This window comes from Cibotium barometz, chromosome 2 (assembly GCF_041138505.1).
Source record: "Cibotium barometz isolate CiBa-2024 chromosome 2, ASM4113850v1, whole genome shotgun sequence".
NCBI classification, from domain to species: Eukaryota; Viridiplantae; Streptophyta; class Polypodiopsida; order Cyatheales; family Cibotiaceae; genus Cibotium; species Cibotium barometz.
The window spans coordinates 18,770,359-18,784,735 of record NC_141047.1 but is presented as its reverse complement, the minus strand read 5'-3'; the positions used below and the strand labels follow the sequence as shown (position 1 = coordinate 18,784,735).

The following is a 14,377-nucleotide window of genomic DNA, read 5'->3' as shown; positions in this document are numbered from 1 at the left end:
TGGGAATTTTGAATCTTCCTTAGGAATTATGTATGTGGAAAATGGAGGTGTTGGAACTTGGGACTCGAGAGCAAGGCTGAAATTTGAAGGCCATAAACTAGGGTGACCCTCAAAATATATATGTTTATGTGTAAAATTTAGAGAAATTTTCAAAACAGTGGCCTTCTATTACAACCCTATTTTCTAAGAGACCTTCTAGAAGGTTTGAAGGGCTTTGATGTGCACCGAAGGGTTCAACCTCAAATTTCGGCACTGCGAGGGAGGACGAGTGTGAGAAATGAAGGGGGCGAGGGTTCATGAAATCTTGGAAGGTGGCACTTGCCTCTTCCATGATGAGAGCTTAGTGAGAGAGGGGGTGCTCTGCCCTACTACTCCACGAGCAGTGTGCGAAAAAAAACCCAGGTATAGTGTAATTGCACCTTCAAATTTAAAAAAAAACCTTCAAAATTAAAATTTAAAGGTATAAATACCTGTAAATTTTGAGAGGTTATAGAACCAAAACCTTCAAAAAAATTTAAAAAAAAAACCTGATTAATAATTTCTCAAATTTGGAGGTGAGTTTGGGGAAAATAATTTTATTCAAGCAATGTCCACAAGCCTCCAAAAAGTCTCCCTGAGGGGCACTACCATGGGGGGACTAATATTATACAGAATACATAATAATAATGCATATATACTTTATTTGTCACGGTATAAACGACAAGACAACTGATTGTTTTGTTTTGCAAGTGATTCTTTTTTGAACAATACATTATCTATCGTTCTGATTTTTATTTTATTTTTAAAGATTCTCTATCATTTTTTTATAAAAACTTCGTCTTCCAATAATGCGGGAGGTGCTGCATGCCTGTCTTTTGTCTGCAGCGCTAAACGACAATCTGCCAGCTCTGCAAAGCTCAAAAAGAAAAATAAGAAATTCATTTCAGTGCTGCAGTGCTGCACCCCCTCAATTATAAAATTCGAATTAATATTAAAACCTACGATTCCTCAAACGTTACACGAATATTATGGACATGAGTATTTGACTTTATTAATATATTTTTTTTAAGTGTTTAGAATGATTATTTGACTTGTAATGCTGTGTTGTATTGAATGATTTTTATTTAACTTTTGTATTTAAATTAATCCACCATTTAATTCTACTTATTCACGCACTTAGCTTGGTGGTTAAAAGATCAATTTTATAATTTGTATAATGCTTCTTTTTTTTTTTTTTTGTTGGCAACTGGATGGAGCACCACTGCACAGTGCACTATGCTTTCCAAGTCTATTTATTTGATATTTTTTATTTTATGACCCCACAAACTTTGATCCTTCCGTGGGATTTCCATAAAAATGATCGAGAATATCATATGCTCCTTCTTAGGGAACTAATCTAAATGAACCCTGTATATATTTAATTAAAAAATGGAGTTTTTATTTCTTTTTTTTTTTGGAATTGGTTGGAATTAGAAAGTACAACACAACACACACCCATGCGTGCCACCGCTTGTACAGTGAGGACTTGAACCCATGACCTTGGGACTCACTACTAACTCGAGGTCGGCGGAATTCTTCTTTCAATATTTTCTCGGCATGGTCGTCCAAATTCCAAACACATTTTACACACACTTTGGTATTATTTTGCAATGTGCTCTAATTTATAATCTTCATACCATCTCTTTAAACATTCACTTTCCTATCTTATTTACAACTACTTTTATAAGAAAAAAACCATCTCTTTAAACATTTGGTTTCCTATCTTCTTTACAATTACTTTTTTTGGGGGGGTGGGGGGATGATGTGAAAGTAAGTACTCAAATTAGATGCCACTAAGATAGCTTTGAACCCAATGCCCCTTTGAGGCATGGGTGCTACCATTGGACTATACCGTCCAATGAGGCAATTTACAACAACTCTTAAAAAATTACATTATTAAGAAAAGGCATCAACAAAATAATGTTTTTTTCAACCTCCACTAAAACCTCATCAATATTTGCACATTTTGTTACAAACCATTCAAATCTCACTCCAAAGAGGAAACTCTTTTTAAAAATGCATTTTTCTGAAATGGCTTCAACAAACATAATCTTTTCTTCAACCTCTACCAAAACCTCATCAATATTTGCACATTTTGTTAAATCTCACCCTACAGAGGAAAGAGGCCTTAATGGAAATGGATGATAGAAGGGTTTGGTTACATTCAGGTTTCATTTTAAGGGTGCTTAGGTAACCTTCTATTTATAGGTGATCCAATCTATACTTAGTAGTTTGCATTAAGTGTCAAAGGACTTGCCTTGTTTTAGCATAGCAAGCATCATTAAGGGTGGATTTATTAAGGTTGCTTAGAATGATAAAATGGCTAATGGAGGAAGAATAAGAAATTCTAAGTGTCAAAGGGGTTGCCTTGTGTAACATAGTAGGCATCATTAGTAAGTTACTCAGAATGATACAATGGATAGTGGAGGAAGAATAAGAATCACAAGGGATAAGCAGGGGTGGTTTGATACATACATGAGGCCAAGGGTATGTGTGTATCTATGTATGTTTCATGACATATTTACACGCAAAAGTGGGTGTGTGTATCTCTATACGTTTTACAATAGTATTTCCACAAAAAGTAAATAGGGTATGAAATTCATGGGTATACACCAACATAGTGATGAGGATAATTCATAGCTTATCTATCTTGTTGTTACTCAATTAAAACTAGTAGATAAAGCATCATGAATATTTCGCTTGTTCAAATCAATTCCAAATAGTTTTTTCACCCATACTCTTCTAAATCCCACTTGGACTCCAAACCAAGATCTCCCATTTTTTGTTCTTTTGGGAGGTTGTGGACCACTTCTTCCTCCTTCCTACTGTAGCCTTTGCATATGAAAAGAAAGTATCAACTTCAAGATTCCTTCCCCTTCAAATGGCGATTAGGTAGCTTTGGTTGCTTTTCTATGTCTCCATTTATTGAATTAAAAATCAAGGGAAGAGGTAGGGAGGGGTTTTCTCAAGGCTACTTAGGGATACATCCACAACCCCTATCGCTTTCCTTGCCAGCATGGAAAGGTAACCATTTGAGAACCACAAACAAGATGTCATAAAAGGAAATGCTTAGTTGTTTTGATCACAACATTTTCACTAGGGCCTCCCATTTAGATGCTCTTAGAAATGGATCCCTAAATCTCTTGATTGAAATTTAGCATTCTATAAAATTGTATTTATTGATTCTTAATTGAAAAATTCAACTCTGTCTTCCTTTTAACCATGGTAAGCTACTTGGTTCCCCATAGAAGGTAAATGGGGACATGATTATTTCTTGCAATCACCGTAACATTAAGAGGCATAATGGTTGTGGTTTCTTTCCTTCCTTCTTCACTAGGGAAGGCTTCTTTAATGATCCTAGATAAAAGACCATGTTGCACGTGATGGGATCTTTACTACCCAAAACAAAAGAACCCTTGTCCCTTAGAGTAATCAATGAGTCCATCTTGAGTCCACCATCTTGTGTCCAACATTAGGCGAAATATGGACTCTCATTTTTGCTCCTTAAGGATTTCCACACCTCCTCTCTCTATAAAAAATGGGCTCATGGTGGTGAAATTTTTGCAAATCAAATCAAAAGTTGGCGGAGATTGCACATTTGGAATCTACTCATCACAGACCTTTCCAATGATATATAGCATTGATCATGCTATATATCATTGGAAAGGTCTGTGATGAGTAGATTCCAAATGTGCAATCTCCGCCAACTTTTGATTTGATTTACAAAAATTTTACCATGAGTCCATTTTTCTAAAGAGAGGAGGTGTGGAAATTCTTAAGGGATAAAAATGAGAGTCCATATTTCGCCTAATGCTTCTCTTAGAAAGGTTTGAGATGGTGTAAATACTTGTGAAAAGAGTATAAACAAGGAAGTCTGACATGGAAAAATTAGAAGACTTGTAACTTTTCTCTCATTTGTAGCCTTTTCCCACACAGCAAAGAAAACTAAGTTTCTAAGTCTATATCAAGAACACATGCAAGCGTAGCTGCAATTGAATATTACAAGCTTGAAAGTACAAAAACAACTGCATTTGGATAATAAGTAGGATGATCAACCCAAAGTTCATTTTTCAAATCATGCAGCATGAGAACATTTCCTTAGGATATTTCCTTAGGCAACTCATATACTTCCTCATTGAAGTAACTTTAATGTTATGAAGGCCCTTTACTCTAATCCATCTTGACTTTCTATAAATATCCTGCTCTCTTTTCTTGATTATATAATTTTCACCCTTTTTATCAAGCATAACAGCACTTTTAGTGAAGCACTTTCCTGCAATTTTGGTGTTCTCCTCTTTATTGATTGAAGAATCATAGTGCCTATATAGTAGCACCCTAATTACCTTTACCAATGATTACAGTGCTCAAGCTTTCACTTTACTCCATGGAGTAGGGACATGTGGGGAAAGACCATAGAGTCGTTTTTCCAATGGGAAAATAAGCGTAAGGTTTCCAAGGGAATGGCCAGCTAACTTACAGGTGGCCTTGATGGCGCCACCAAAAGGGATTACTATTATGACAAGCCACCAAAGAAGTTGATGATAGTGCCAAGGATGATTTTTGACAAGCTAGGTCACCCTTCAAAATGACGGGCTTAGTAGAAATAATGCTCATTTTTGTATAATGTACCTTATTTATCGACAGCCACTCAAAATAAGTGGTTGTATTTTACGGCTAAAATGCCTAAAAATGGGCATGTCACCCATCAAAAAGCAACCGTGGATGACACCACGTGCGAACAAAAAACATGTGCTTTGATGTGACTCACTAGTTGCACAAAAAATGCCACTTGGTTGTGGAACAAATTCTAAGGCACTTTTGATTATTGATAGAAAGCATCCCATATTTAAGACTATAGGTTTGCCTTTCATCAACTATGTTTCACCTCTTTGGTTAATGTGTGGTGTAGTGAATGATGATGCCAAAGCTGAGCTAGCTTCCTAAGGGCCTTAAGCAAGGCACTACGGTGAAAAGCTCTTAGCCTCCATGATAATGGCAACTACCACGCTTAATGATAATTGTAGCTTGCCTTTTAAAATTGATGATTGTATCAAAGAACATACTCCTCATTTTGTTTCGTGATGTATTCCATTGTTTCTTAAAATTGGAAGAAGATGGAAGGATCCCACTCATACTTATGTTTTCCAATTTACTTTTGACGATTCTCTAGTTTTTCTGCATGGCCAAGATACCCGAAAACAGGCATGAAAAAAAAATTAACAAACCACCTCTACCACCCATCCTTCTCTCCCATTTCCAACAAAACCTTTCTCTAATCGTTGAAGGTCAATGTAAACAAATGAAAGAAACTCCAAAGCAACCTGCACTTAGATTGACATGGTGAATTCAGAGTTGAAATTGTTGGTTTTGATGCTCATCTTGTGTATGAGCATTAACCATTGACCAGTTCGAGTGCGCAAATTCAACTGATATTTCTGTGGGTGCAAAGCCAAAAACTTAATGAATTCCAAGTGATATATATCAGTACTTGAAGGTGCATACCAAAAGGCATGGCAATACACAGATGCGCTCACTCACACACGTAGTGTGTGTGCATGAAGCTCAACATTCCACACTCCATCTACAGAAGGTATATTGTAATGAGGCCTTTTGGGTATTCTGATCCATGTTTTCCATCATTCACAGCAGTGGATGGTTGGTGTTAATGATTTGTTTCAATAAAAAGCATAGATTACATCAAAGGCATAAAGGTTGGATTAACACAATGTGTTGGGATGGAGACATAGCTATAAACAGAGCTACTATTGGCAACAAAATTGGGCAACCTTTAGGATGGTAATAGGAGATACATGCAAACACCACTCCATTCTGGCCAAGGGGGAGAGAGAGAGAGAGAGAGAGAGAGAGAGAGAGAGAGAGAGAGCAAACTTCCCTATACTTGAAGCTTATCATACAAAGTAGAATACAAAAGTTGAGGCATAGTCTATCCCTCTGGTGCTTTAGCATCATTGGAGGTTGCCATTACATGATGTTGCTTGCTTGAGAATAATAACAGGGAGAAGAAGCATAACCAAAACTTTCAAAAGAAGACCTCGTTGGCATTTCCACCCCAATAACGATAATTATGGAGTCTAAGCTGCGACCGCAGTTTCGGAAGAGGCACTTCCTTTTTTGGAAGCTCTGAGAGACCTCCTCTCATCACTCAAAATTTGACGGTGTCGGCATTCTTCACTGCAAAATGCGGTGTCCCCTCTGTCAAAACCAAGGAGACTTTAGGATCAAGCTCTCTCTCTCTCTCTCTCTCTCCCTCACACACACACACACACACACACACACGAAGAGTGCCGCTCCAACCTTCTTACAGCATACCATACCTCGTGTTGCATTCTACCGGCGTTAATACCTCTCTCTCTCTCTCTCTCTCACACACACACACACAGAGTGCCGCTCCAACCTTCTCTCAGCTTACCTGTATATAAAAATGTCTCTCTCATGCCCGAGGCGTCTCTTGCAGAAGAAACAAACGTCTAGAAAATCCGCTGTATAAATCAGCTCCGCAGGATCCTCTCTCCTGCTGTCGTAGTGTGCCCAAAGCCCCATCTGGTAAGGGACTAGATGAGAGGGCTTCAGCTGGCCATGGAAATTAGGGTTTCCTTCACTACTTGGCGGTAGGCTCTCTATCACCATACTAGAGCTCTCTTGAGGATTCAATCCCATCCTGGCCTCAGCATGACGCGCACTTTCAACAATTTGCCATTGATTTGGTTGCAGGTTTTGGCCACTGTCAACCACCACAGGCCTGGCAACCTTGTGGGAAACAGTTGAATTGGTGGTGTTAGGAGCTTGCTTTCCTTGTGCTGTTTCTGCAACCGGGCTTAAATGAGACATGCTTGTCGTCCTCCGAAACCTTTTCCCCAACATGATTTTGATCAAAGTTTCTTTGCTTCCTTCTCGCCTGAATCTCTTCAGAAATTTCAGAGCTAGATACAGCTGTGCCCTATTGGCATCAAACTCTCACAGTCTTCTTATGATCTTTTGTAGAGTACTGAGGATCATCTTCCACATTGCTGATGAGCACGACATGGACGAAGACAGGAGGAAAAAGCAGAAAAAAAAAGGCGAGAGCAGTAGGCTATGGGGACTACGGGAGCACCGAGCCTGAGTACTGGGCGATGGCCAAAATAATAGGGTTTAGGCAGTTAAGGCCTTTTCCGGAAGAGAGAGACGAGCAAGGACTCTAGAGAGAGACACAGAGAGAGAGAGAGAGAGAGAGAGAGAGAGAGAGGAGAGAGGAGAGAGTATGTGTGAATGCCTCCTAGAGAGAGGATGCGCGTATGAAAGCATCTGATGACGCCTTCCGGAGCCCTTTGTTTCCAGCCGTCCAATGCGTGCCACGTGCTCGAATCCAGTTGTTCTGGGAATCGCCGCGTCACAAGTGTCCCACTGGTTGCGCCCCTTGTGTAGGACCCGCTGTCTCTCTCTCTCGAATGCAGCATCATTCTGTCTCATTCGGGCCCACTTACAGTTGTGTGGAAGGGTTTTTTTAGGCCGCTCTTTCTTAAATGATTGAATGAGATGGTGTGTGCACATGTGTGAGTGAGAGGGTGTGTCTTGCTGTGTTGTGAATGAGAGGGTGTGTGTACACGTGTGAGTGAGAGGGTGTGTCTTGTGTTGTGCATGTCTTCTTGTATTGTGAATGAGATGGTGTGTGCACATGTGTGAGTGAGAGGGTGTGTCTTGCTGTGTTGTGAATGAGAGGGTGTGTGTACACGTGTGAGTGAGAGGGTGTGTCTTGCGTTGTGCATGTGTCCACGTACGTGCATGTGTGTGTCGGTGTGTGTTAAAATATTACAAACAAAGTTTTAAAAAATAAAACTTAATTGGAAAAGAGTGGGTTGGAACTTGGGGAAAGGGTGTGTGTGTCCAACAATGCCACTTCTTCTTTTTTTTAAAGGTATAAATATAAAAGTGAAAATAATCATAAAAGATAAAGTAAAATTAAAAGTGAAAAAATAAATAAAATAAAAGCAAGACTACAAGTAGAATAGAAAAAAGGGGACGAGAGAGGAAGGGGGGTTCACTAAGAATAAACAATAATAAGAGAGAGAGAGGGGGGGGGGGGTATTAACGTTAGTAGAATGCAACACGGGGACTTGAACTCGGGTGGATCATGGGGAGAGAGCATTAAAAAAGTGGGGGAAAAGAAGATGAAAACTAGAAAAAAAAAGTAAAAAGGAAGGATGGCTCTTTATTTTAAAAAATTATATGTACAAGGTGAAGTCCCTAGGCATATGTATAAATGAGGCTAAGGCTTCTGGGCTTACCTTGTGAGCTCATTGAGAAAAGGCGGACAATCACTTCGACAAAACCTTGGATGACACCACCACCTTTTATTTATCACCATGGTATCTTTGAAGCAAATATATTTTTGCATATTGAAAAAGCATGGCAATGGCAGATGGATATCTAGATCTGCATAATCTTTTAAAAGCCGAATAGCAAGGCTTATGTTATCCAAAAAAATTGTTAATACCATGGTACCTTTGAAGCAAATATATATTATTTTCGTATTGAAAAAATATGGCAACTCTAAGTGGATAGATCTACATAATCAAAAACATAACCACAAGACTTATGTTATCTAAAAAATTACTCGACTATATGCATCACAATATCAACTCTTCATTATCCAAAAAATAAGTAAAAGCATAATAAGAAGGCTTAATATGTTATCTAAAAATTTATTCAACTATAAGTGTCGCAATATCAGCTCTACATAATAATAAGTGGGTACATCTACATAATAATAAGTGGGTACATCTACATAATCAAAAACATAATAATAAGGCTTATGTTATCTAAAAATTTATTCAACTATAAGTGTCGCAATATTAGCCCTACATTATCCAAAAAACTATGCAATCGTAAGTGCCAAAAAATTATCCAAGCATAAGCGTCAGTGTCATAAGAGTAGATCTTCTTTTTTCCACCAACCAATCAAGGATAGGCCCCTAGACATGATAGAATCATGACCCAAGAGCCATATCACGGATAGGTCCGTCAAGAGAGAGCTTCACTCACATTATGATTGGGTATCTTTGGTTGGTGTATAAACATGTTTTCATTCTGATGAGGTCCCAAAACTCCCATGAATATGTATGTAGTGAATGTGTTTGAATGCCATATAAGAGTTTTTCCCTTACATACATTTCTGAAAATATGCACATGTACACCAAGATTGAGACTTTATATGCACTTCATAAGACTTCTTATCTGTTCCATCTACTTTTATCTCAAATATCTCATACTCATACTAATTAACAACCTTTTCAATTAGTAGTATTACTCAGTCCATTGTCAATGCAGAATCTATTCTCTTTTCTGCTTCTCTTGAAATTGTTCACCATTTCATGCGAACTCCACTTCTCCCAAGTGAGTCCATGCCCATCTTGTTGAATTCACTCGTGCAATAATCTTTGATGCAGCACTAGAAATACCTTCTCCCGTACCTTCACCTATTATGTTTGATGTTTCCATCCAGGGATGTGGTGATATTTCAGTGGCTACACCATTTGTAGTGGCCAACCTAAATCCAACATGGCCCAATCTATTTGCCTCTTCCTGGGTCAATTTTGTTCCCTCCTTAATGGGCCAAATAGAAGGCAAAACTGGTATGGGTGAGATATTTCTATCTAGGTGCCAGGAGTGCATTACATCATCAGGAAAAAACCACATGAATCGTAACCTCTTACCTCCTAGTCTTGGGCAATTTCTATGTGAAAAGAAACATGGACATGGCACACTTGTAAAACAATTATTGTGGATAATTTTATTGCGCTTTATCCTCCTTGTTCCTTCAATGATCCACCCTATGCATTTCACCTAACTACTTAATGGTATTCTCCTAATTGCCCACTGTGTTCGATGAATGGATTGATCCATAACACACCTGCCATCCAACATACGTCGGAGTTATGCTACAAGTGTGTCATGTTGAAGTGTTGTATTTTGCTCTGTGAAAAAGATTCTCCTTGGTCGGCCTCGTGGTTGTCTATTTTTATTTTCAAAATTATACGCCGGAGATGATGGGAACTATTATCCTACACATTAATCACATGAGATGGCCTTCTTTTGTGACGCACGGTTTCCCTATCACCTTCTTATACCAGAGCGTCTTGATACATTAGAGTTCCACCAACTGCTCCTTCCAGAAGGCAAGCCAGTTCATCTGCACAAGGAACATTCCTACTATTAGCAATCCTAGCCACCATCAATGTCTCTAGATTAGGTCCACATCCTACATGCTTTCCTAACATGTATGCAGGCTACTTTGCACTTTGCAATAGAGAATTGGCCATGTCTTGCTATCTTTTTCTTATGACCCTCTCATGCTATATCCAACTCCCATGTTTAGACTCTGCACGATTTTTCCTTGGCGTGTTTGCTAGGTCCTTGGCAAGGACAACCTAAAATTTTGACATGTCTAAGTGTTAAGGTTTACTTGACTTAAAAGACATTAATTATGGTAATCACACAAACAAGTTAGTGAGAGTACTGCTGACATCAATTCCCCCCAATGTGCAATAAAAATTTCTCACCAACTAAACCAACTATCCAAGGCATAGATGTCTGATTCCCTCACTTTCTTGCTTCTCCACCAGTCGTCTCACAAATACATTTACTCTAATGCATCTACTCTGAGACATTGCCTCCTCTTTTTTCGATGCAATTCTCCATTTCTCACATAATTCCTTGTGTTACATTTAATATTTTTTCCTAACATATCGGGTAGTGTGATTTATCAAACTCTATTCCCAATGGAAAAGACATGATTTTTCACGACCTTCCACCTTCTTATGAGTCCCTTTGTTGTACATTATTCTTATGGAACTCCAATTGGCTTGTGCTTCATTTGCCACATAAAGCCATAGAAATAAGCTCTTTCAAGACCACTCATTTCCATTGTTTCATTAAGAAAAGTCCAAAAAAGGACTTGGGATTCCACCTTCCTCTTTCATCTCACGCATTGTAATAGTCATCAACTCTTGAACCCTGCATATTATTAGATAACTATTTACTATTACATAAATTAGAAATATACCTTTAATAAAATAAAAAAGTTAAATATATAATAACTTATTACACTTATGATAGCTCATAAATGTGGCATGCCATTGTGACCCAATCATGTACTATGTGTGTATGATCAAATTGTACCCATGTAAGATCGAGGTCGCCCATGACCACCTCATCTCATTCGATTCACCAAGTCCACACACCGAAAGGAGACCCTTGCTCGACTTTTTGAATACAAAACACCTTTCATTAAGCAACCCTTGTCTAGGAAACCTACTACCTTGGAAGAAATTATACATTGATTTTCTCTTTAATAGCGAGATAGCATCATAGCCAATCCAACCTAGAAAAGCTTTGTTTCTTTCATCCTAATTCTTAAATTGGCTATTGTTATCTGAACCTTCTATGTGGGGTCTCGAGAGTACATGAGAGTATATGTATGATCTTCTATGTATGGGATTGTACTCACATGTATGTGCCTTGTATGTGTGGTCTCGAGAGTACGTTAGAGTGTATGTGTGTGATCTTCTGTGTATGGGATTATACTCACATGTATGTGACCTTGAATGTTTATCTTGTGGACCATTTTTCATATGGTTGTTTGGTAACTTTTACCAAGAAGGATGACATGGTGTTCAATAGACTTACAGGATGTGGATGCATGGCAAGAGTATGTGAACTTATGATTCACTTCTATGTGTGTGTCAAAAAACACAAGGAAATTTATAAGAAGTGCCTTAAGAGGGAACTTCAAAGTAGTGACACAAGCAATCTCAAGAGAAATAATCATCCAAGCCCTAGCACAAGCATAAGTATCTCAAGAGGGAGCTTCAAAGTGGTGACACACACATTCTCAAGAGAAAGAATCATCCAAGCCCTAGCACAAGCAAATAGTTTGGATTGCTAGTTATGTGGGCAATGACTTTTTAGGATTGTTAGTCATGTGGACAATGTCTTTGTGGGATTTCTAGTTTGGATTCAGATGGGATTCTTACTTTTGGATTGAGACTTTTGTTGAATTAAGCATTGATATGTTATGTTTTTAATGTCTATTGAAACACATGTCATCTTAAATGTGCTTATCATGCATGTTATGAGAATTCTACGTTGAATTAAGTAGAGTGTGATTTTTGAGGGAGCTTGGTGGAGGGAGCTTTTCTTGCATGTCCTCTCTCTACTTAAAAAATCTCTCTCTAACTATTGCCACCACCATCTCCGCTCACCACCGCCCAACCCAAGCCCACACCACCCTCTCTCTCCTTCTCCCACCCTCTTCCCTCCCCCTCTCTCTCTTCTCTCCATTTCACTCTCCCTCTCTCACTCTCTATCCTTATCTCTCTTTGCTGACTCTCTATATACTCCCCCTGTCACTCTCTCTATCCTTCTCTTTTCTCACTCTCTGTGTCCTCCCTATCATCTCACTCTCTCTATCCTTCTCTTTCCTAACTCTCTCTATCCTTTGCTCTCTTTGGTATCTCTTTGTATCATCCCCCCTCTCTCTCTCTCCTTTAATTCCCTCTCCCTCCCTCCCTTTCACTCTCCCACCTTCCCTCTCTCCCCTATCCACCCTCTTCCCCCTCTCTCCTCTCTATCCCTCCCTTTCACTCTCCCACCCTCCCTCTCTCTCCTCTCCTCTCCACCCTACCACCCTACCTCTCTCTCCTCTCCACCATCCCCTCTCTCTCCTCTCTCTCCCTCCCTTTCACTCTCCCACCCTTCCTCTCTCTCCTCTCCACCCTCTTCCCTCTCTCTCCTTGTCCCACCACCGCCCATCCCTCACTACCCTCTCTCTCCTTCTCCCACGTTGTTCCCTCCCCCTCTCCCTTCCCTCCCTTTCACTCTCCTGCCCTCCTTCTCTCTCCTTCTCCCATGTTGTTCCCTCCCCCTCTCCCTTCCCTCCCTTTCACTCTCCCTCCCTCCCTCCCACTCCTTCTCTCACCCTCCCTCTCTCTCCTCTCTCTCCCTCCCTTTCACTCTCCCACCCTCCCTCTATCTCCTCTCTTGTAGAGGGTGCATGTGTAAGTGAGAAGGTGTGTTCACTTGTAAGTGAGGGTGTGTTCAACTGTGAGCGAGAGTGTGTTCAACTGTGAGTGAGAGGGTGTGTCTTGTGTTGTGCATGTGTCCACACGCGTCCATGCATACGTGCATGTGTGTTTGTTAGCGTGTGTTCAAATATTACAAACAAAGTTTTAAAATATAAAACTTAATTGGAAAAGAGTGGGTTAGGGGAAGGCTGTGTGTCCAACAATGCCACTGCTTCTCTTTTTTTTAAGGTATGAAAATAAAAAGTTAAAATAATCATAAAAGATAAAGTAAAATTAAAGTGAAAAATAAAATAAAATAAAAATAAGACTATAAGTAGAATAGACAAAAGGGGAAGAGAGAGGAAGGGGGTTTCAGTAACAATAAACAATAATAAGAGAGAGAGAGAGAGAGAGAGAGAGAGAGAGAGAGAGAGCATTAAAAAAGGGGGGGGGGAAAAGAAGATGAAAACTAGAGGAAAAAAAAGGAAAAAGGAAGGACGGCTCTTTATTTTAAAAAAATGTATGTAGATGGATTGCTACGTTACATATGTCCTCGAGGTGCACTACGAAGAAATCCTACGTATCACGTATGTGCAAGGAGTATTTAGAAAACCCCTTACCCTTACATACTTTTGTGAATAAAATGATCACTTTTTCTTCATAAACTTATGTTTTTTTTCCAAATTGGTTAAAAAACCCCTCCTATCAATATAATTCTATAACTTTTTAAAATTAATGTACCCCTCCTGATGAACTCACATGCTACACTTACATATTTTTAGGTGAAGCCCCCAGGCATATGTACAAATGAGGCTAAGGCTTCTGGGCTTACCTTGTGAGCTCATTGAGAAAAGGCGGACAATCACTTCAACAAAACCTTGGATGACACCACCACCTGATTTCATTGAAAACTTCATTAGATCTTGGTCTTCCAACTAGTTGTTGCTAGTTGGTGTTCTGGCCCAAGGGTGCTATGGGACCTTGGTGATTTTTTTTTTGGCGAGCTTTTTAGAGCATCTACTAGTGAGCTCTTGAGGAACGCCTCATGTTTTTCTTAGTAGAATACCTCGATTCAAAAAAAGTTATTTATCACCATGGTATCTTTGAAGCAAATATATTTTTGCATATTGAAAAAGCATGGCAATGGCAGATGGATATCTAGATCTGCATAATCTTTTAAAAGCCGAATAGCAAGGCTTATGTTATCCAAAAAAATTGTTAATACCATGGTACCTTTGAAGCAAATATATATTATTTTCGTATTGAAAAAATATGGCAACTCTAAGTGGATAGTTCTA

General features: G+C 39.1%; 1 protein-coding gene across 1 annotated transcript; it reads right to left on the bottom strand.

Annotated features, from left to right (window-relative positions):
- Nucleotides 1-5,907: 5,907 nt before the first annotated feature.
- LOC147640758 (uncharacterized) lies at nt 5,908-7,203 on the bottom strand. The gene is made up of 2 exons (XM_086814791.1): nt 6,449-7,203; nt 5,908-6,231 (listed from the first exon to the last, which is right to left on the bottom strand). The coding sequence occupies exons 1-2, from the start codon at nt 6,898-6,900 to the stop codon at nt 6,111-6,113; spliced, it is 573 nt and encodes a 190-aa protein (XP_086670917.1). The 5' UTR covers nt 6,901-7,203; the 3' UTR covers nt 5,908-6,110.
- Between the last annotated feature and the right edge of the window lie 7,174 nt (nt 7,204-14,377).